Source organism: Struthio camelus, chromosome 12 (genome assembly GCF_040807025.1).
Source record: "Struthio camelus isolate bStrCam1 chromosome 12, bStrCam1.hap1, whole genome shotgun sequence".
NCBI lineage: Eukaryota > Metazoa > Chordata > Aves > Struthioniformes > Struthionidae > Struthio > Struthio camelus.
Window position 1 is genome coordinate 14,582,982 of NC_090953.1, and position 22,389 is coordinate 14,605,370.

The following is a 22,389-nucleotide window of genomic DNA, read 5'->3' on the forward strand; positions in this document are numbered from 1 at the left end:
CATGGATGCAGAGACAGTGAATTTGAATGCATATACCAGTAACAGCTGGTGTGGGATTTGGAAACCACAGCATTATGTCATCATCATCACTGTATCCTACCCTACAGGAAAATATGTTGCTGCTGCAGCGAATTATGTTACTAGGTTTAACTTTAAGTTACAAAGGATCTAGCTACTCTGGTGCAAGAAAAACAAACGTGTATGCACATACAAATACAAGTGAAAAGAAGTTTGTGATTTAATACACATATTCAGTATTATTTAGCACATATTTAGTATTATATAATACATATGCAAAAGCCTTCCATGTGGTAAATATAATCTGTAACCAGTACCCAAACAGGAAGGAACGATGTATACATATACATAAAACAGGAGAAGTCTTGCCTAGCTTTTACGGTACATCTTCAGAAAGTATAGCTCTAGAAGCATTACAGAGAGGCTAGAACAAACTGATGTAAAACACGCGTTCAGCTGAAATACATCATATATGATAATTGCCCTGCTGGAGGCAGAATCTTCTATCACTCTTTACTTACTTAAGTATGGATGCTGTATTTTGATGTACTGCGAAGAAACTCTTATGTGGAATGAAAGCCCCACAGAACGTTTCAAGCCTGTTCAAAGACTTTCAGAAGTCTTTCTGGAAAGCCTACCTGCCCTCTGAATATTGGAAGCAGCTTTAACAATCATTGTTGCAACAAAAAGAAGGCACAAGCATTGTCAGTACAGAAGGCGTAAGTTAATCAATCATACGACGCATAACCATGGCTACACAGGTGGCTTGTGATTTAGATCTAACTGTGGTATCATCTTATCCACCCAGGGGCGGGTGGTCAGCATCCAGCAAATGCTGCCGAAACAGTTGATCTCTTCTTGCTTGGCCCAATCTGCTAGAGGAACAGGCTGTTATCGCTGAACAGGTTGAGTGTCGAGAAGGAATTAGGACAGTTATTGAAACAATGATTGCCATTGACAAGGGTGCAGCGGTAGAGTGGAATGAAAGAGTTGGAATCCCTCCACATAATGACCAGCAGAAAGCAGCAAGAAGCTTTCAGAGAAGCTAAGACTGATTCAGCATAAGTTAATTCATTACTCATTGCATTCATACTTTAAAGATTAGTTTCTGCTGCATAAATCTCTGATACTGAATTTCCCACACAGAACTGAAAATGCCTATATCCTTCATAGTGCTGAGTGCTTCGAGGAAAAAGGAAGTGCTGTTCAAACCATAGTAGAACTCACTTTGATTTCAGCAGAGCAGAATAAGGAATGCATTGCATAGTTACTCACAGTGTTTGTATACTGTTTGAATTTTGGTGTGTGACTAGTATCACACTTTCCTTCATTTTTCTTCTGTATGTGTTGAGTAGCCGCATGGTAAGCTTCACTTTGATAGCTTCTCTATCAGAGGCATATCTCTATAATAGCAAAATAATTGTTAAGGAAATGCTTCAGCTGCACTACAGAAAGAACAGTTTTTTGTGTGCTGAGTGAATTTTCCTGCATATATCAGGGTGTCTTCCAGCTACTTCTAAAATGAAAGCATATCAATATCCTCTCATCCTGGTAAAAGCTCTATTTATAGTAAAAGTGTGATGAAAACCATAGTTTTGTAATATGTTTGTGTTATTAATATTGTTGTCAGTTTAGAAGTAGAAACAAATGATTTCTGCCAGTTTGCTCAGATACAGTTGTGGATTATCTCCCACTAAAAAGACCAAAGTAACGAGCAATTTTTTAGAACTACTCTAGGAAACGTTTGTAATTAGAGCCTGGTGGAGCTTTCAAAGGTAATAGGCCAATTCTTAAGAGGCACTACTGGGCGTGTAAGAATTCTTTTTATACAATACAGTGAATATATTCTCCCTGCTGCACACTGCTTAGAAGAGTTTGTTTGTAGCAAATTTATCCATTGCCACCCGAACCAAATACAAGTTGCGTTATCCAATGAATTGTTACCCCAGAGGTGTAAATTAATTATGTGCAGATTGTGTTCTTGTGTTGAAATCTCATTTATTGACTAGTACATCAAGTCAATAGTGGTACTATGGTAGTACTATGGTAGTGCTATTGTAGTACTAGTCAAGACTAGTACAAATTTTTACCATCAGTCAGCAGAGTTACTTCTCTCTCTCGCAGATATATAGAGAGGCTTACACCTTGATACCCATATATTATGCATATTTTATCACATCTGATGATTGAGGTTGGCCATTTGTCTTCAGTTTCTAAATCAGGGCTTCTGTATCTTCCACAATTTAATGACATAGAGAAGAGAAAGAGGCAAAGGAGTGGGAAAAAAACTGCATTCAAGCATTCTATGGATTTGCTGTCTCTGTTGGGGATCCTGCTCTTAGCCTCCTGAAAGTAGAGTGATTAGCTTACTGTAGCCATAGGTGGTGTACAATATGTGGCCTACAGCAGACTGGCTTGAGAGCAAAACCCTGTTTAATTAGGAGGGAAAACAGAAATTGCTCCAGCGCATCAATGTACAGCGTCTGAGTCACAGCCACCTCCTCCCTTAGACCAAACCAAAGCCACCTCTCACACCGCCTTCCCTTGGTTCTGACTCACTGTCAGAAGCTGCACTCTCCCCCACAGCTGAGTAGGAGATTGCGTTGGTTAGAAATGGATGTGAACAGATGTCTCTATTTATCTCTTCTACCCCCTCGTCATTTATTCTACACAGACAGTTCAAAAGAAGACTCCAAAACACAGGACACACTAGTGACAGGGAGATGGTTGGTAAGCCATGGACAAGGAGACAAACACTCATTAGTTTGGACCTTTTCTAAAGTTGCTGTTGTGATATTGCTTTACTATAATACTGTCTTTGATCCAGATTGGACCCACCTGAAAAAATTCTAGGGGAAACAGAAGAGACAGAACTCCTTGAGGTTCACCTTCAGATCTTTTATTGGATGGAGGAATTAGGGGCAATCCAGAGGAGGCCGTAACCAAGCCTCACACGTATTGGAAAAGCGCCAATCTGATCTCCTGAAAGTCTGCTATGCTGATTTCAACATGCCCCTGCCTCTCCAGGCTAAGGCATATGGAAAACCTGTTCTGTCTCTGGCATTCTTGCTGGGTACTCTCCACAGCTCCACCTCTGATGAAGGTAGAGCTCTGCAATTCCCCCAGCACAGGCCAATGCATAGCAGTCTGGCCTTTTCTTGGGGGAGACGAGGACTCATCTGAGCACTGACTAATCCCTGAAGTTCTCATCAGTGCAGATGCTCTTGGCCACAGGTCTGATCCTGATATTTGTTTAGTTAGGTAAGAACAGGCATTAAGCCAAGAGTGTAAGGCAAAGAGCAGATCACAGCACATACTGGCGTCATCTTTCTCCTACTCACTGTCTCTATAAAGCAAATGCTCCGTGATGCAGACTATGTGATTTCAAAAGGGGTGAGGGAAGGTGTGGCTAAGCCAGTGCCAGAGGCTGCTAAGTGATACATGGGCAGTGTCATGTGGGCCTTTTGCTCTTTCCTTCATTTTGACCTGGAAGATGAAGTGTACTGACAGTGTTTCATACAGGGAGCTATTCATGCATAATACCTTTTTTTCCTTCTTTTTTAATGTCCTTTTTTTCAAAAGGCTCTTTCTTGCTACTGTCGGTTCTCTACATAAGCATTAAAATCTTTAATCAGTTTTCCCTCTCTGAATTTCCCTTTGGTGATTTTCCTTGCCCAGTGTTACTCTTATCATATGACTGATGCATACAGCTACCAGGGGGAGTTATTTAATTTCAGGCAGCTTTCTTTTCTCTGCTATTTATTTTGTATCCAATGAACTAAGCGGACAGAGATGCCGGTACATTGTACTGTTCTTGGGGAGATTAAGGAATCTCACATATTCGAAGAGTAGAAATTAGGGGCACCTCAGATGGAGGCAATGGGCCAAATACTGAGGAGCAGCAGTGGTGGTATAAAGTATATGTGAATACTTGAAACCAAGATGAATTTGCATGGAGATGAGAAGAAAGGATATGTGGATGAGGAGTGTGCAAAAGTCTCAAATAAGACTGGAATCTAGGGAGTGTGTTGACCCCAGACCCCGCTGTAGCCTTATAGCTTTTCTTTCTATAGTCTAGTCGGTCTGTCCTGATCAGTGTGCATTGTGCTGCGTCTGTATTTGCACAAATACATGAATGTTTGCCTGCCCCCACTGTTTCGATCATCTCTTTTTTGGCCCCATTCAGAATCTCACTGCATAGAAAAAAAAATGGGTAACTATGGTATGAAAAGTCTGACAGCTAACTGCACAATTCTTAAAAAATAGGGTCAATACCTACTAAGGTAAGTAGATATGGGCACAGAGAGAGGGAAATATCAGTCGGGCACCTGAGGGTGACAACTTGTGTGAGAGCATAGTTCGTCCATGGAATCTAAATTTTCTCAGCTACCTTTCTGGGGAAGATAGTATTACTAATCCTTTCTCCCCCCTGATTACATGCCTCTCTTATCATATGTAGAAGCCTATAAACCAAAAACTATATTACAGTTCATATCTTTCTTTGTCACTATCTACCCTTTGAATTTGCAGCTATTTCTTGTAAATATTCTGCCTCCTCCGTTTCCCTTCACTTCCTCCTCTATGCATTCCCAACTGGATACATTGGTAGACATTTATGTCTGCTTGTAGTTTCTCTTTTGTGAAAAAAGTATTTTGTTCAGTTCCTGAAAAATCTGGTTTGCGTCCTACCAACTGGTTTGTGCTTCTAAAGAAAGGAGGTTAGGGCTTTTATTTCTTCTTGCTATGAGAAAAATGTTTACATAAAAAAACTTTCTGAAATCCTTATCTCTGTGTTGATAGCTGAGCACTGATATCGTAAGTTATGATTTGAGTTGATGATGTGGGTGTGGGGTGAAGCAGATGTCACTGAACTTTCAAAAAAATTAGGCTCCATCCCACTCCTGAAATCGGGGCGGGTGTGTGCTACCTTAGTCCCAAACCATCACGCTTATAAAATACATGCTAGCAAAACATTTAAAATGTATGCAAAGGCCTCATAGCTACCTCTGGTAGGGAAAATATTAGGAAAGAACTGCAGCACACAGCTCTAGGAGACCTGGAGTAATGTAAAGGAAATGCATCTAGAATACCAAAAGGATAAACCTGAGAAATAGTCTTTGATGCAGAGAATTAAATAAGGACAATGAAGGAGACTTGGTCAGAGCTTCGTTCACATCAGAGCATCTACTTAACTGTGTTTTGCTCTTTGAGTGGCCTTTCGTCTGCTAAGTGATATTACAGCTATTTTATTTCAAATCACTCTGCCCATCTTGCCTGTAATCCATTTACAAGTGATGCCAGTACATGGGGTTTGTCACCTGACACGTGTCATGGCAGTGTTAGGCTTCAGAATCACTGTCACAACAAATCAGTCTAACTGGAAGATTCAAAAAGAAAATGCTTTATCTTGACATGTAAGGCAGTAAGTTGGAAAGGAACAGGAGATTTGCATGGCAAATCTGTAAGGTTCAATATGTGGAATTTTTAACTTTTTCTGTGTTTCTTAGCAATTGTTTAAGAAACTATCTTGGTATTTTATTTACATGTTTTTTTCCAGTGTTTTACATAGCTTACGGAGTTTAGAAGGATTATTGAAACTGACAGAGACCATAATAAATAAAGGGACATCCTGGGCAACACATTGTAGCAGGCACCCTTTTATAAATTGGTCAGCTTTTCTCTTAAAAGTAGTTGGGAATTTTGCTCCTCTTTGTCGTAACTTCTGTTAGGGGATCATTTGAGAACCCTACTTCTCTGATGCTTAGAAACCTCTGTCAAATTGAATTTAATCAGGGCCAGTTGATGCCATTTGCTCTTGTGTCAACATTATCTTCCAGACTAAATGCTTCGTTCCCCAGCCTGTTTACCCTCTTAGTGTTTTTATGGAGGGCAATTATATCTTCTCTCAGCCTTCATTTTGCTAGGATAAACAAGGCAAGTTTTTCTCTTTTCTGATAAATACACTCTTAATTTCTCTTATCATTCCAGTACGTTTTCTTCGGTTTAATGAATCCTTCTTAAATGTAGGTGACCATATTCAAAATGTGGCAACATTAGTACTTAGTATACAGTAGCATTAATATTTCCACAGCTGTGCTGGAAATACTTGTCTCCACAGAAGAGTCACAAGCAAAGACTGAGATGTCCTGAGTTTTGTGACAGGTGGAAAAAGACCTTGCAAACTCTGTAGGATCACCTACTGAGAGAGATGAGCCCTAGGTGAACTGTGCTTGTTTAATGCCTGTAATATGCACGTCTCATACAAGCAGTCATCAACACAAAGCTTTCAGACTGAAGCTGCTGCAGTGTATGAACTCATTAAGTATATAAACTCATTTTTTCGTTATCATTAAGATTGATTTCAGGCACCACAATCATCCCTTTTTCTACTTTAATAAACATAGCCTTTCCATGCTATATGAAAATAGAAAGGCAGAGCAGGTCTTTCTGCTGAAGTGTTATTTAATGATGTGAAGTCTCAGCTTCAGTCAATTTGAAAAGGATAGAATGTGAAACTGCCTCTTGGGTACAAGACAATTATGCAGATAAAAAAGCCTTTCCAGCAAAATTTACAAGAGTCCAGAAATCGCCTTGAATCTGTATAGCTGTAGAGAAGGATACATTTCAGGCATCCATTATCAATTCAATTAAATACAAGGATGGGTAGATTAGTTGCTGTCCCTCTGATGAGAACAAAGTCATTTAATTAGTAATATTTTTTCATATATCTTTTTCCATGGATTTAAAGGGTGTTACCACAGTGTATTCTCACAGAATAAAGATTAAGGCTTCTGCTTATATGTGATTCAGATTTTTGGATGCCTAATTTGAAAAATTTCAGTTCTGTTTTTCAAAAGTGCTGGGAATTTGCATTTTCAGATGCAGCTAATTGGATCAATGTGTAGTGTCCGTAGAAACTGGGCCGAGGATGTCTGCATACCCAAATGCATACCCAAAATAAGCGTCTTCTTGAAAAATGAATGCTTCAGTGAGTCACTCAAGATCAAAGAGCAAGTTAGAAAGTGAGGTAATGCAGAAACCAGATCTTCTGACTCCTGGTGTCTGGTTCTAATGATTAGATTATACTGCTCCTCAGAAAGCCAACAGCAAGAGGAATGACCTGTTTTACCAACGCAGGTCACTTCCATTAGCTCAGTAGTTATAGTTCTGTTGTTTTAATTAGTGCTATTTCAAATAAGTGACCAGCCCTGTGGAGAGGTCATTACCTTCCTGAACTCTTACTCTGTAAAAATTACATTACTAGGGAAACAATACCGGAAAAGTAATCAGTTCTTGTTAGACCTCCAAATAGGACATTTGGTTGCTTAGCTGCTGGCCAGGCACATCTCGGTTCTGAGGATGAATCACTCCATTAGAGTAACTCAGAGCAAACATTGTTTAGCCATGGCCTAATCACATATGACAAGTATAGACAATACCAGCTGTTAAAGGCATTAATTCTGAAGAAAAAGAAGAAGTAGTAGAACAAGAGGCAATAAGTTTTGTTTAAGGAGAATTGAGATTCTCTGGTAAATTCTCTCTTATTTTATAGGAAGGTACACCAGATGATCCTCATAAACATAAACAGGCTTACATAGCTAACTCCTCTCTGTCACACAGGAAATACAGCTACTTGTGATATCTTGAGATTCATGTTATTGTGCTATCCAGCTAGCAATATATCTTCAATATTTCTCCTGGAAAATGCAGTCTTTATTGAAAGGCCTTTCATATAAACTTGTTCATATCTTTACTGATGAAATAAAGCTTTAAAAATGAGATTTAGCCGTTATCTGATAGCAGTCTGGCTTCAGTGACAAACCTTGACTCATTAGTGGTCGATATTGCTGTATTATAGTTCATATAGCGATGCAGCTGTTACATATGTATGGTTGGAAAACAATGCATATTACCCTGTTGTCATACTTGACAAAGAAGTAATGTATATTGTTTATTACTCATATATTGAACTAAAATGAGATTGTGTTAGCCAAATTGAAACACTTAAGAGAAACTGTGGAATTTCTAATGAGATTTGAAGAAGCGAGTGATGCAAGAGCATAAATCCCGTTACCTTCAGTGGCACTTGCTGTATGTGGATGTGTGCGCAACTCTCACATACCTGTGTCAACATAGCTATCAACATATATTGGAAATACTGTCAGTTTGCAGACATTTAAATCTAAAGATGCATAAGGGGTTATAAGTTAGTCCTGTTGTGGATCCTAGCTATATCTTTAACTGTGGAAGGTTCTTTGTTTCCTGCGCCAGTGCCTAACCATAGCCACTCTGGGATGGAATATGAAAGGCATGTAACAATCAATAGCAAACATGTATGTTGTTATAAATATTTAAATACTCTTCTTTGTATAAATAAAGTAATTTTACACTGAAACTTAAGCCTCATTTAATAGATTTTGCTGGACTGAGGCCTAAAATCAGTGGTAGCATTTTTGCATCTGCATGAGTTAGAAAGTGAAGGAGAATAATATAGTAATTTGAATTTACAGAGAGCTTTTAAGTGAATATATTTACACGTTGAACACCAGGTTAATACTCTCTTTTCATTAAGGTCTCTTTAATGAAGCACAGAGTCCTTAGTTGACTATCTTATCCTAAAAATCATGCCCTTGCAACAGAGAAATCCTTACACTCTTGCTGAGATACTACTCTGGTACTGATTCAGGATGAAAAATAGTATCTGAAGCTCAGCTGAAAGGAATGTTTATGTTCACTGCAGTAAGCTTTGGATCAAGTGATTAGTGAGGCATCAATACCACCACCAAAACTTGCGTTTTTTTCTTCCTTAGTAGTCTGATGCAGCTTGTAACCACGCCCAACCCTGTTTAGTTTAGGGCATATGACAAGGTCTCAATATTACATTAAAGGAGATGTAACAAATGAAAATAGTTTTCACAAAAAATTTAATGTGATGTAGAACTGACAGGTTGCAATCAGGCAGACTGCCAAAAAAAACAGCTTACATTTTAATTTTATGTAAATAATAAAATATGGGTGACTCAGACAGGATTGTGTTATTTCTCATCAGATGGCAGGCAGAACTGCTTATAGTAATCTGCTGTGAAGAGAAATGTGCTTGTTTAAAAAATAATCTATGTTATGTCTAAAAATAATTTATGTTTCAGTGCTGAGTATTTTTCCCGTGGAAAAAGATGCTCATAGCTGATGGGTAAAATGTTGGCCTCACCCATAAGACCCATGATATAAAATATTTACTAGTCCTATAGTATCTGTTCTGCCACAGTTACCAGGTCTTGATATTGAATATTTCCGCTGTTTATACAAAGAGAAGATTAACAATTCAAAATCAGTTCTCTCAAAAACATCACACCAAGCAGATGACATCTATCGAATTTTGGATCCATGTTTATCAGCTTTTAAGCTGATAAAGGGAAGACAAATTCTACACCTTATCCATAATATGAATGAGAAAACATGACAGATGATAAAACATGAAATGATGATCTGCATTTGTGAATATCCTATTAAGTACTTTATCTGAAGAAGGACTTTTTTCCCCACATTAGTATGCACTGATTGTATCTGAAATGTCCGTTCTGATGGAAAGTTGCTCTCAGTTTTAAACAAGTTGAGTTCAGCCCCTGAAATTTGCATACTACAAGAAAAACATATCTTTTCGACTTCTAGAGCTGTATACCTGGCCACTACTGTCTACTGTGTTTTCAGATAAATGTTTGGCTTCAGCAACTTTGAAAAATATTTAATTTAATCGATTCAATTGAAGTATTTATTTCATTTTAAATATGACTTAAAATCTTTTATTAGACTAATTTCCCAGTGAAACCGTATAAAATGCAGACCGATAAGCAGTGTGGAAGAATATTTTCCTGCCAGGATAAAGTAGATATTTTGTAGTCTTATACACCTTGTAGTGTCAATTATACCCTTTCATTGCTTTCATCAGAATTAATTGTTACAAATAGTGTTGTATTTTAGTGACTTATATGACTTAAATAATTTGAAAACATATGCACACTTTTGCTGTCTTTATGCTTATTGGCCCGGTTTGATACTGCTAATGTCATGATTTAGTATTTTTCTTACTTAAAATGGATCAGAGTTTCCTGTAGTTACTTATTTGTTCTTTTACTGGGTAAGCAGTTGGATCTGCATTATTTCTTCAGAGACAAAGATGAAGACACTTAGAGTTCTACCTGCCATTCAAACCCATGTTGTGGAGAATATAGAGCCTATACCATTTCTATTGAAGAATAACTGGGGTTTGGTTTTATTTTGTCTTGATTTCTAGAAAACTTAGATACAATGATAGCAGTTCAGACAAAGGAGAAGCTGGAGAACCCTTCCACTAAAGCCAAACCAAAGCTACCAGCAGGTACTTATTCTATAATTCTCTCTCCTGGAAATCCCTATTTAATAAACATTGTTTAACCTATTCAGGTAAAAGCAGGCTAACTGCAGTAGGTGCCAGACTGCTAGTTAAAGGATCTGATCCCTCAAGGACCTGTAGACTTAGCTTGGATGATTGAACACATAGAAAGAGAGGAATTTGTACTTAATTTGTCCAGTATTTGAGAAGTATTCTCGCAAGACTCTCCTTTTCTTCGGTGGAGCCCGGACATTACTCATAGTCAAGCTATATCAATGCTTTGTAAAACTTAAATAAAAAAATCTCACTCTTTGTCAGCTTTGGATCTAATGAATGGTAAATTTCCTGTCATCTTTTCTGCAGAAAGGAACAGATCTTTATGAACTACATATTATTGTATTTTAAATGCCTGAATTCAGCAACTGTTTATAAGAGAGGAAACAAGCATTCCTGTTTCCGAAGGTCCAGGCTGGAGATGACCTTTAGAAATCAGTTTGAGTCAGGATCCAATGAATTTCTTCCTGACTCATCAGTCAGAACGTTTTACTTCCTAAAGAAGGTGCTGATGTGATTTAGAAGAGCTTTTGGTACATATGGTACAAAATTGCTCTTATTGCAGTTTCTTTAGATAAGAGTAGTGAAGAAGCAGACAGTACAAAGGAAGAAGCAGCGAAAATGGAAAAGGAGTATGAAATCTCAAAGGATTCCACAAAAAATGAAGAGCAAAGTGCAGCAGGAAACAATGAAGAGCCCAGAGGTACGGAATAGCTGTTGTTTTTGCTGTGCATGTATGCTCCAAGTGCTTGGACTTTTTTCCTTTGATATCGTTTTTCCATTGTATTAGCATCAACGTATTCCCTTTATTTAGTTACTAGCAGTCAGCACGCAAGAGCTTGATTCAGAAGTATACTTAATTATTTGCTTGCTTTTAAATATATGAAACTATATCCTTTGCTGAATAAGGCCATAATCCTTCACCAAATTCCTGTATCTTTTTGAGAATCGCATGAAATTCATTTTCATATACTAGTGCAGAGAGATTTTGCTTTGCATTTTTGTGTTTCCATGAACTCAGGTGATCAGGATATTCAATATTCCCAGTGAGTACCTTGATTTCTCTAGTTTGTGTTAAAGCAAGCTAATATTGAAAGGTACTGAACCATCTCTTTTGCAAAGTGAAGCAATTGGCGTTACTCACTGCCAGAGGTTAAGAGTTGTCCTCAATTAATTTGTTTCACATAACTTTGAAAACCTATTGCAGTAAGTTAGTGTCTCAATAAGGACACTTAGCATAATGGTACCTGTTATTATCCCAGTTGCCTCAGCATGACGTGTAATGCCATGTGCCGCACTACATTAGACTGTAATAGCTGAAGTCACTCTATTTGCAGAGTGCAAATGGGAAAAACAAATCAGCTGTTATATCTCAAAGCAAGCCCACGGACGCCTGGGTATCTCATTGGTGTATACTTCAGAGGCTGTGTTCCAAAGAGCAAAGACAAGCGCTGCTGTACTCTTAGCTAATCTTGTATAGCCCGGCATTTCTGTGGTGTCCTGCACAGCTCAAATATTTAAACACGATTGTTCTGTCTTTTTCTTTCTCAGCTGGTACTAGAGATACTTCTTAGAAATAGAAGCAGTTGGTGTGTGTATCTATGAGACAGAGTGGGTTCATTCTAGGTTTGTGTGTGGATGAAGAACTTATGAGAGGAAGCAAAGTTTGAGAAAGGAGTTTGGCAAGTAATCATGACAGTACGGAGCTCCAGGCTCAGTCATATCTTTTGTCAGAGTGAGTTCCATAGTCTGGTTGCAGTTCTTGCTCCTGCACTCACAAGCCTTCCTCTTCATCAGCAATTGATTGACTAAACTCAGTGGACTTTCTTAGGAAGTTATTTTTAGAGAGAAGATTTGTCAGATAGTGAATGTTGAAATTGTATGGAGGACTTTATATGTTAGGGCAGAAACCTTTCAGGGGGTTCTTTGTTTGCTAACGATCCAGCATAAGCATCTATGGTTTATCATTAGTTAGTCCAAAAAAAAAAAAAAAAAAAAGGATATAATGTGTTTTATACAGGCTGATTTTTTTGGGGGGTGTATATGTTTTCATTGTAAGATGTTTCTTAACGAATTGCAGCAATCAAGGCTACAACTCATGGTTAACTGGTCACCTTATTCAGTCCTTTGCCCAGTGCAGGCATATAAACTATTAGCAATCACAGATAGAAGAGGGCATTTTTGCCAGCAGTGGTTATTTGAGTATAGCTATCAAAATAGCTCAAGATGGATGTCTAATTTCACAGTAAGGCAAAATTATCTCGGTAGCTGTGAGAAGTGATAGATAATATATTTCCCTTGTCTGTTGAGGGTCTGTCTGTTCAGTTTGGTTCAGGTTATTTTCTTTTAACTTCAGGAAAAAAGTGGAGCTCAATACCTTTTAAGATATTTAAATTAGATCTGCATTTAGTTCTTTGTCTCTTCATGCAATGTCCTTTGCTGTTTCACAGAATGACTTACAATAAAGCTAACTCTGCACTCTCAGCTCAAAAATTCCAGCATATCTAATACTGTATCCACTTACTAATGGAACCAGACACTCATAGTTGGCAGTGGTAGCCTTCCACATGCTAATCGCACTAGGTTTTTTTCCTGAGAAATGTAAGAACGTTACATCAATAAAGCTCCAGCCAAGTTAAGAATTCAAAATCCATTAGCTGGAATATTTCCTTAGGGGCCTTATTAGGTAATCCTTGAACTAATTCTGTCCTGTGTGCTTTCTAGTCCAAAAATAGCTATCACTTTAAAATTTCAGCTATAACAAGCAGTAACAAGGAATTATCATGGTAATTTTAATGCCCCCTTTTTCTCAGTAAGTGTAAGTAGCTGTATTTCAGCTTGCCTTTCCAAAATATCACAATCTTATATTTGCTATATGTTGTTACTACTACTGAATGGAAGACATTTCTGACATTTTATGTATGAGCTGATACTCAAAGCTCTCAGTCTCATTTAAGTCATTCCCTGCTGTCTTAATAGCTTCATCTTTGCTGAACAATTGTGACGATGTATCTGTGGATACCACTGGAAGTCATACACAGGGATTAAAAAAAAGCTATGCTTCTAAGTTTGTGGCAGAGATGACTAATCTTATACAGGCAAAACCTGCTAGCCATCTGTGGGAATTTTGCCTGACTAAGGTGGACAGGACTCAGCTTTTAAATGGAAACTAAGAATAGTTTTAATCTGCCTTCCGCTGTAACCAACTTCACTCAGTTAAAGAAGTTGCATCAATTGTTGATCATAAGTGCTTGCTTTCTCTCTCATCTTTTTCTCCAGGGAAAGCTGAGGCATATTTGGAAGCAATCAGGAAGAATATAGAATGGCTAAAAAAACACAACAAACAAGGTAACAAAGAAGGTATGAAGTAGAAAGCCTTGACATTAGGTGGGCACTATATACATTGCAGAGCGTTCTTTAAATTGTATTGTAATACTTAGCATTGTATCATGAGTTAAATAATACATTTTTTTTTAATGTCTAGATATGTCTGGAAAAGCTCAGTGAATCCTGCTAGCACCGTGCATGCCATCACAAGTAGCAATGAATTGTGTTTCATAATCATAAGTTAAATAGTCAAGATACAAACTTATGCCGCTAGCACTGTGATATATTGGATTATAGCCCAAATGGCCCCTAACGATGTGCATCTCTCATGTGCAAAGCTGTGTAGAAGGGGAGCAATGACTGAAGCAGCTGCACAGGGTTTGCTCACCAGCCTCTCCACCATTTGACTGTTACTAGGAGGAGGACTGTGTGAGAGCTGGAGGGAGTGTCTTAACAGAAGCAGGATTTATACCTTATTTTTCACAGGTCTGTATTTATCCATATCATGCTTGCCCTCAAGATCTTACGTAAAACAGAGCCTGCTGTCCCTTCCCTCTGCCATTGCTAGGGCTTCTGCTGTCACCCACTCTGTAAGCGAAGGTTTCTAGCCAAGGGAATCCATCCCCAGGGTATGACTGGAGCCTGGCAAGAGGGATTCTTCTTGCACCGGCCAAGCAGAAAGAGATCTGAGATGAGATTAGCCTTAGGTAATCTAGCCACCCGCTCTGTGAGTTGAAGTGTGTAGGAATTACATTTCAGAGATGAGTGCATGTCTACATTCATTCTTCTGTATAGAAACTAAGTAATAGGAAGGACTCTTTTTTTCAGTCCCACTGTTCATTCTTCCATCTTAACATCTTTTCCAAACAACCCATAGCAGCAACTGCATTTGGCAGCAGGCTTACATATTTGCTCAAGAGTTTTCCTGCCAATTCTAATAAATATTTCTGTTTATCACTGTACTTATTATAGTAATCAGATCTCAGTCACATGTGATTATTTCTCTGTTTAACACATACTGAGTAACCCCTTGCTCCTTTTCATAGTAACCTTTCCTCAGCACTACTGCAGCCTGAAAATGGCTGTTACTGGAGATCAATAGCATTTTATCCACCTGTGAATGCAGTAAGATGTACTAATGTTAGTACTTTCTGAAAATGGATTCACTGCGTTAGTGCTTAATGCATGGCTTTCTGTGTAGCTTGATTTTCGTTTACACTAAAATATCTTCACTGTCCTCTGGCAGCATAAATGGGTCTTAAGGTGGGTGTAAGTAACAAGAAAATTAGAATACAGTTCTTGCTCTTCTGATACTTTGTGTTCATTGTCCCTTTTCCATACTTCCTATTTTTGTAAAATGCTAATTCAGTTCTCCTGGGATGATGACAGAGGAAGTATAGTCAGGGTAAGCTTATCTAACGCTGAATGCATTGCGTTGTGTCCCTTCGGTACAAGATTAGATGTTATTTATGTGCTCATCAGTCATTTCTCCACTTCCAGCTAGCACCTGGAAGCTAATGTAAAAATGATTCACAGAGTAATTTGCGTATTAAAATGGCCAGTCTTTTCCACTGTTGGATTGTTTTACTCCCTGGATATACTTGAAGAGGCTTAGGTTAGTTTCAGGCAAAGGTTTGTAAATCTTTAACCTAGTACAAATTTCAGTAGAAATTAATATTCATCCAACGATTAATAACCCTGCAAATGTTCATCTGAAATTTCCCAGTTTAAAAATATCGGTTACCTTTTAAGAAGGCAATAATCTTGCATGGTCTGGGTGATATAGAGAGAATCTTATCCAAGGCCTGGATTCTGGCCGATTGGCTTTTGTGTCCAAAGTTTGTTTCATATATACAGGAGAAATATAAGTCTGTTCCTCTGACTTGTATCTCCTAGACCTGGCTTGAATGAAAAGCCTGGAAAATCAATGAAATCACAACAACATAAAAATAGAGTGAATCAGTGAAGAGTCTCTTGAGTAATCTCTTGAGTTCTTTATCTTTGAAACCAATGCACTTTTATGAGCAAATCCTCTCCTGTGTAAATGAACATCATTCTCACCTTTAGACTTAAACGGCTATGTATTCTCTTACTTTTTAGTCTCCAAAGAACATAACTGTGAGTCAGTTAACAAATATATGAAAATAGCATGTTTGCATATTCACAAAATAGTTACATAATACATAGTTTCATGGCGCTAACACTAACCATTTATGAATAAAAAGTAAATTCTAGAATTATTTGTAGGCAAATGGCTTGATTTAAATATGCAAATAAGATCTCACTTCAGTTACTATAGTGGTTTCACAGTTCAGTGTAATGCTGCAGCTGTTGTGGTGAATATAAACCAAAGCTGATTCTTCTGATACTTGCCTAAATTAATAGGATGTAAATATGTTTTAGAAATTAACTGACACTTATCAGTTTAAAAAAGAAAATCAAATGAAATTGTCATTACAGATAAAATTTAGCCAGACTTGGATAATATATTAATGGTTATAATCTCATGTAGAATGTATTTGTTTAATAAATAAACCTTCACATCTCTATTTAATGATCTTAGAGTTACAGACACTAATATAGAAAAAAGATGAGCTCAGGAATTTTCATATGGATATCATATTAATTTAGTATTCATCCCTCAATGTGCAGTCCTTCTGAGGCAGAGTTCTCGCTGAAACCAATGAGAATTCTGTGGCAACGAAGAATGAAGAATTGGCCACATCATTTTTTTGAGAGGCACAGGATCCTGCCATTAATCCAGCGAAGTATATACATACAGAAAAACAAATCTGCAACTCTCCTAATGCTCTGGGAGTTCAAAGCAGTTGGCAACCTAGCAGATCTGGCTAAAAATCCTAAAAGAAAAAAAATCCTAAAAAAATCCTAAAGATTTTTTTCATTACAGGAATTCTAGCTTAGCATAGAATTGGGCTGCTCTCACGCTACCAATCTCATAAAGTCAGGTGTCTCCAAAAAATGGGACCATCCCAAAGGGCTTTTGTTCCTTTTGCTGGAAAATGAAGTGGGCTTTGCAAGGGCCCAGGCAAGAGATCGTAAAAGGGCTAAAAATTGGCTTTGTCAGTTCCATGTAGTCTTGCAGGTGCTTTGGAAATCTGTGTGGAATGGCTCCAAAAAGAAGACACTCCATTGAAAGCTCAGTCTGCTACCTTTACATATGTAAGAATTTTGTAACCTTACTAGTCCTTCTGAGCGCACAGTGATTGGATTCATGGACTACATATGTGATCATATCACATAAAATTCTCCAACCAGACCCGCTTATTCAATACCACGGTGGTCCCAAGTTAAGCGTTATTTATAACCACACCTAATGTTAAAAAAGGTCTATGGCTAAGAAAAATGGCTATTTATAGTATAACAAATTCATTTCCATTCCCTGATACCTTTCACTGGAGAATCTCATTTTACCAACATGAATTAAATATCACAACCTTTTTATTAAATTGTTAAGTATTATTAGTCCCTAGCGTATGGATAGGATAGAGAGACAAAACAGATTAGATAGCCTAAGTAGTGCCAGTAACAGACCAGAAGTGAAATTCTGGCCTCAGTACAGCAAACAGCAAAATTCCTATTAGCTCAGACACGGAGGGGCTATCACCCTAGGAGTGGAGAGTTCTGAATGTCATTTTTCTGTTTCTCACTTGAAATTGCCTTATACTTTTATAAAAACGGTTACATGCATTAATTTGCTTTTGAATATCTTTCCACCAGCCATCCATTTTTGGTTACTCAACCATGACAATACAGCAAGGTATTGTCCATTTTGTTAACAATGTACAGTTTGAAAAGAAGTCTTTCCATTTATTGCTATATGGCGTTATACACTGGACCACATTACAAAATCAGTCTTAATGTATTTTGAAGGCTCTGTTCATGGGATAAGTAATTTATATTTAAAAAATTCAGGATAAATCTATTTTTGTGAAAGTTATTAATTCATTTAACTTAGTAGGAACCCCTAGGACCTTGGTGTTTTCCAGACCTCTAAGCTTTGATTATAAAAAAATAAGCATTATATTTTATGCAGTAAATTATGTAACTGAAACCTTTATGTGTTTACCTATTAATATAATATACTCTATCTGTTTTCAGAGTTAAGACTACACAGTAGGTTACTTTTTGATGTTATTTGGGAGATTGATGCCTACAGTAGAATTCCTTTTGTGGAAAACAGTGATGTTTTCCACCATAGGAAAATTATGTTTATATGGGTATGGTCTGAATCATGCTGCATGGGTGCAACTATTGATCAGAAAAGAAGTGCTCTTTCAGCACTATATTGCAGATTGACGTATAAAGACTACTCGCAGCAATATTTTTCATTTCAAGATAGTATGCTTCCCTATCAAGATAAATAATTGTAATGTTTCCATTTAGTTTCAGGAAGTTGCTTTCTTGAGCTTTCTAAAAAGTCATTTTTAACTACAGGTGTTTGTAGTAAGTAAGAATTTTCCTAGGATTTTAATAGGAAACAGTGAATTTAATGCTTTTTTTTGCAATCCATGACGATTGTGAAAATAATAGAGTCTTAACAACAGCTTTTGCACACAGACTAGAACATGGAATCTCTGGACCAGAAGCTACTCTTATTGTAGTATTTGCCAGCAAGCAACTAAGCACAAGAGATGATTATTACTCTTGAATAGCAAAACCACCATCAAATCTAATAAGACTTTGTACAGGTTTTTTAATTTTTATTGTTTTAGCAAGTTGCAATTTTAGTGAATTCCGTTTCTATTGGATAAAGTGCATTTGTTGGATAAACTTTGCAATGGCATTGTTTCTTAGGTAAAGCAGTATAATGGTGATGACTCACTGTGTAAATGAATTCTTATTTTTCAGACTATGATCTTTCAAAGCTGAGAGATTTCATTGATCAGCAAGCTGATGCTTATGTGGACAAGGGCATCCTGGACAAGGAAGAGGCTGATGTAATTAAACGCATATATGGCAGCCTGTAAAAAGCTGGTGGCTGCCAAAGGTAGAAAACTAGTATAGCTTCCCCCACTCCCAGCTCAATGATTTATGATCTGTTATTTTGAGGATATCATTAGAAATGCTCTGTTTACATTGTCCTGACAACTTTTTAGACAGCAACGAAGAGCTGTAGTGCTCCGTACACTGACTGCATACTGTGTTTCCCAACACTCACAGATCAACCCTAAAGGCCAAATTCTGACATTGAATTTTTATTTGACAGGGTAAATATTTATGTAATGTTCTCTTTGATTTATTCTTTGTGTTTGATTTACTTTTGTAGATAAACCGATAGTTTCTGATGTAAAGTTCATTTAATGCTACGTCTTTTTGCTCTCACTCCATTAGCTTTCTAGAGATGCAACTATGTAAAGGGCATTATTAGAAAATAGTTCATAGTTCTCTAAATAAAATATTTGAAAATAATTTTCCTATTAAAGTGTTCATTAATCATAATATTATTTTATATCCAGAAATGTTGTTTTTAAATTCTAGTACCAGGGTTTCCTGACCACGTTTGTGCTGCTTTATGTGGCATTCTGTAACTCTTGAGTATAGTGTCTTTAGCTAACTAATACATATTTGACACTATAACTGCCTTTCAGATTAAAGGAAAGAGCTGTATTCTCCCTGATTTTTCTTCACTTAGCATGTATAAACATTCACTTTTTGGTGCACCTTTTGATGACTATGCATGCATAATTAGTTGAATTCCTGATGCGAGTAGCCTGATAACAAGTGTAAATAGCTATTAATTTATTTTGATAAAGAAGAAAAGGAAAGCAAATCAAGTCATTTTGCAGGGGAAGAAGTTGCAAGTAGAGAGGTGTTTAGGAACAGCGGCCTTGCTTTTCGGGTACACTTAAAGAACCCATCAAACCTCAGCTTCCCTGAATATCAAGTCAGTGGTCTATTTACTGACTTCCGATCCGTGTTACTATAGGGAAAACTATTTCTTGCCTTATATATGTTATCATCAGTCAAGTATTTGATACCTCCCAAAGAATGAAAAATTAAAATAACAAAAATGTAGCTTGCACTCTTATTTCTTCACTTACATAGTTTATAAAGAATAGCTTATGAGGGCTTTTCAAATTTAAGTGAATGGATAGTTGTAGGGATGAAGAACTCATAAAGCAAGAGCAAAGACAAACATGTTTTTTAAAGAAAGTGAGCTCTAAACTGAGTTCTAGAAGGTGTTTGTCCTGAGACTTATCCTTTGCAGCAGTCCCTTGTCTAAAAGAACTCCCAGGAAAGTTCTGTTCTCTTTACTTTTTGGTTCTTCCTTGATAGCTGAGGTTATCCCTCCTCTGCCTTTTTTAGGAAACACATCATACATCTGAGTTTGCTACAGTGAAAAAATGTTAGCTGATGCAGAGGTCGGTATCTGTCCTGCACTGTAGGGAGCTGCTGACTTACAGTATTGCCTGCCCACCATGGGTTCTGTTAATGTTAAACAGGCAGATCATTTCCTGTCTTATTTTCTCAGCATATGTGGATGCTAAGGAGGAGATCTGAGTAGCATTTCTTAGCTAACTGAAATGGACTTTGGAATCCCTGCAAAGCATAAATTATCAAGAGAATGTTATTGGTAACAAATATTAAAGGCATGGGGCAGCCACGAGCGCTAACAGCATACCTATTTGAAAACTGACGATACATGCGCTAATGAATGCTTTCTAGAATCCAGAAAGCACATCCCTACTTGCTCCTACGCATCCTGCTGTGGATCATTGATTTACAATATCAATCACTAACAGTTATATTTTTTTAAGGTTTGAAAACAATATCTGGAATGTAGTCAATGCAGCCTTCCTCTATGAAAAATAGCCCTTAGAAGCACAAGAGAAAATAATTAGAAAAAAATCATTCCTCATATTTCAAATGAATATATTTGTTTTCTTCTAGACCTGCCAATTTTATTTTTCTATTTGCTAATGTTCCCAAAGAACCCTCTTCTTCATGTCCCTTTATATCTCCGCTGTTTTCTGCAACAGCTTGTGACTTATTTTCTTATGTGACTGTCACACTGGCCTATTTCACAGTGGACTATTTCCCAATTTTGGATTTACCAGAGAGATTAGGAGAAAGATAACCATTGACCTTTACAGTTGGGAAGTGTTCTAAAGTGTTCTAAAATCTGCGTTTTAAAAAAAAGAAAAATTTCTTCCCCAGTGGCTGCTTTAAAAGAAGGAAAACTTTCTTTTCCTGTCAAATATAATGAGTAGCATAATAATATCTTTAGTTTTTGTTAGAAGTTATTTTCTCACTTTACTCTCTTGGAAATCTATGCAGGGGTCTGATACAAACAGAAAGGTCTCATCATCAAATGACCCCTCATTATGAACAGTTTGTGTCCACAACAAGGCTAGCCCGATATTTTTTAAACTCTCACTTTTTTGCAAATTTCATAACTTCAACAAAAAAACAGATGTCATCATTTAGAGAAAAAAAAAAAAAGTCCAGAGAATGAGTATGGCCGGGTTCTGGTTCACAATATGCACATTCTTTGACCTGTTCTGTGCTTACCCTGCTGTTGTGCATCACTTACGGCATCTATGTTGACCTATTAGATCAGCAGGATCACTGGCAGAGAACAGAACAAGCCCTTCCGTAGATAGGTGAGCAATCCCAGCTGCTGTTCTCCAAAGCAGATTCACTTCTCATCCTGACTAAGCCTGCTAAATTTGTTATTTGACTGCTTCAAATACTGGTTTGATTGTTGGTGCATCAAGTCAAGTTCTATCAGCCATATCACCTTTCAGAACTGGACAGTAAAGACACAGTCAGCCTGATGAATCACCCAGCATTTCAGAAATGCTTTGACTTAAGCTAAGTAAAGTCAACTTGAGCAACCTGAGTTAAAACCTGGAGCAGTCCTTATTTTGAAGGGAGCAGCTGGAGCACATCACCTATTAGACATCTGTTACTAGAGTATTTTCAACACCTGCACATCTCTGGTTCTAATATTACAAAAATCCATTTCTCTTTCCATCTGTATCTCTGCTGGATGCTTCAGAAATCCTTCATTCTCTAAGTTATTACTGGAAAGTGCAGCAAGTGCAATATATATGGTATTCACATTGTGAGTTTTTCTATTAGACTATTGTTTCAGATACTGTGCTTTATTAAACACTTTGCCACAAGCTACAGTAGTACAAGACTGCTTTTGTGTGTTAAAGAGAATACATCTCTTATATCCCGTACCTAGATTTTTGAGGAGCTCTGCACCATGGAGCAATGGCAGTTTATAAGAGCTGTCTGCAGGAAGAGGGAAGGCCCATCTTTAACAAGGTTAGATGGAACTACAGCACCTGACGACTGAGCTAATTTGACCTATCGGGAGTTTAATTGCTTCCAGCCACGTTAGAAGTGATTTCACATTAGAAGCTTTTTATTTGATATGCTTCAAGAGAAGCTTTATTTGATATTTCATTAAAAAGGATCATAGTCCAAATCTACACAGGTTTTGACTTTACAGGCTTTGACTGAAGAAATCTTTAAAAAAACAAACACACACACACACACGCAGGTTTGTCTGTCAGAGAATAGCTATAAAACTAGGATGTTTGTCTGCACTGTATACTCACTTCCACCTGAAATTCTCCCATTCCGAA

General features: G+C 37.4%; 1 protein-coding gene across 3 annotated transcripts in view; it reads left to right on the forward strand.

Annotated features, from left to right (window-relative positions):
- Window positions 1-19,198, forward strand: part of SCG3 (secretogranin III) — a 28,322-nt gene extending 9,124 nt beyond the window's left edge. The window contains exons 9-12 of one of the 3 annotated variants that reach the window (XM_009681379.2): window positions 10,310-10,393; window positions 11,007-11,144; window positions 13,721-13,801; window positions 18,638-19,198. In XM_009681379.2, coding sequence (XP_009679674.1) covers window positions 10,310-10,393; window positions 11,007-11,144; window positions 13,721-13,801; window positions 18,638-18,756 — 422 coding nt within the window. In that variant the 3' untranslated portion in view covers window positions 18,757-19,198. Of the gene's footprint in view, window positions 1-10,309; window positions 10,394-11,006; window positions 11,145-13,720; window positions 13,829-18,637 lie in introns of all 3 variants that reach the window. The other 2 variants (XM_009681382.2, XM_009681381.2) reach the window with 2 other exon arrangements.
- Window positions 19,199-22,389: the final 3,191 nt, after the last annotated feature.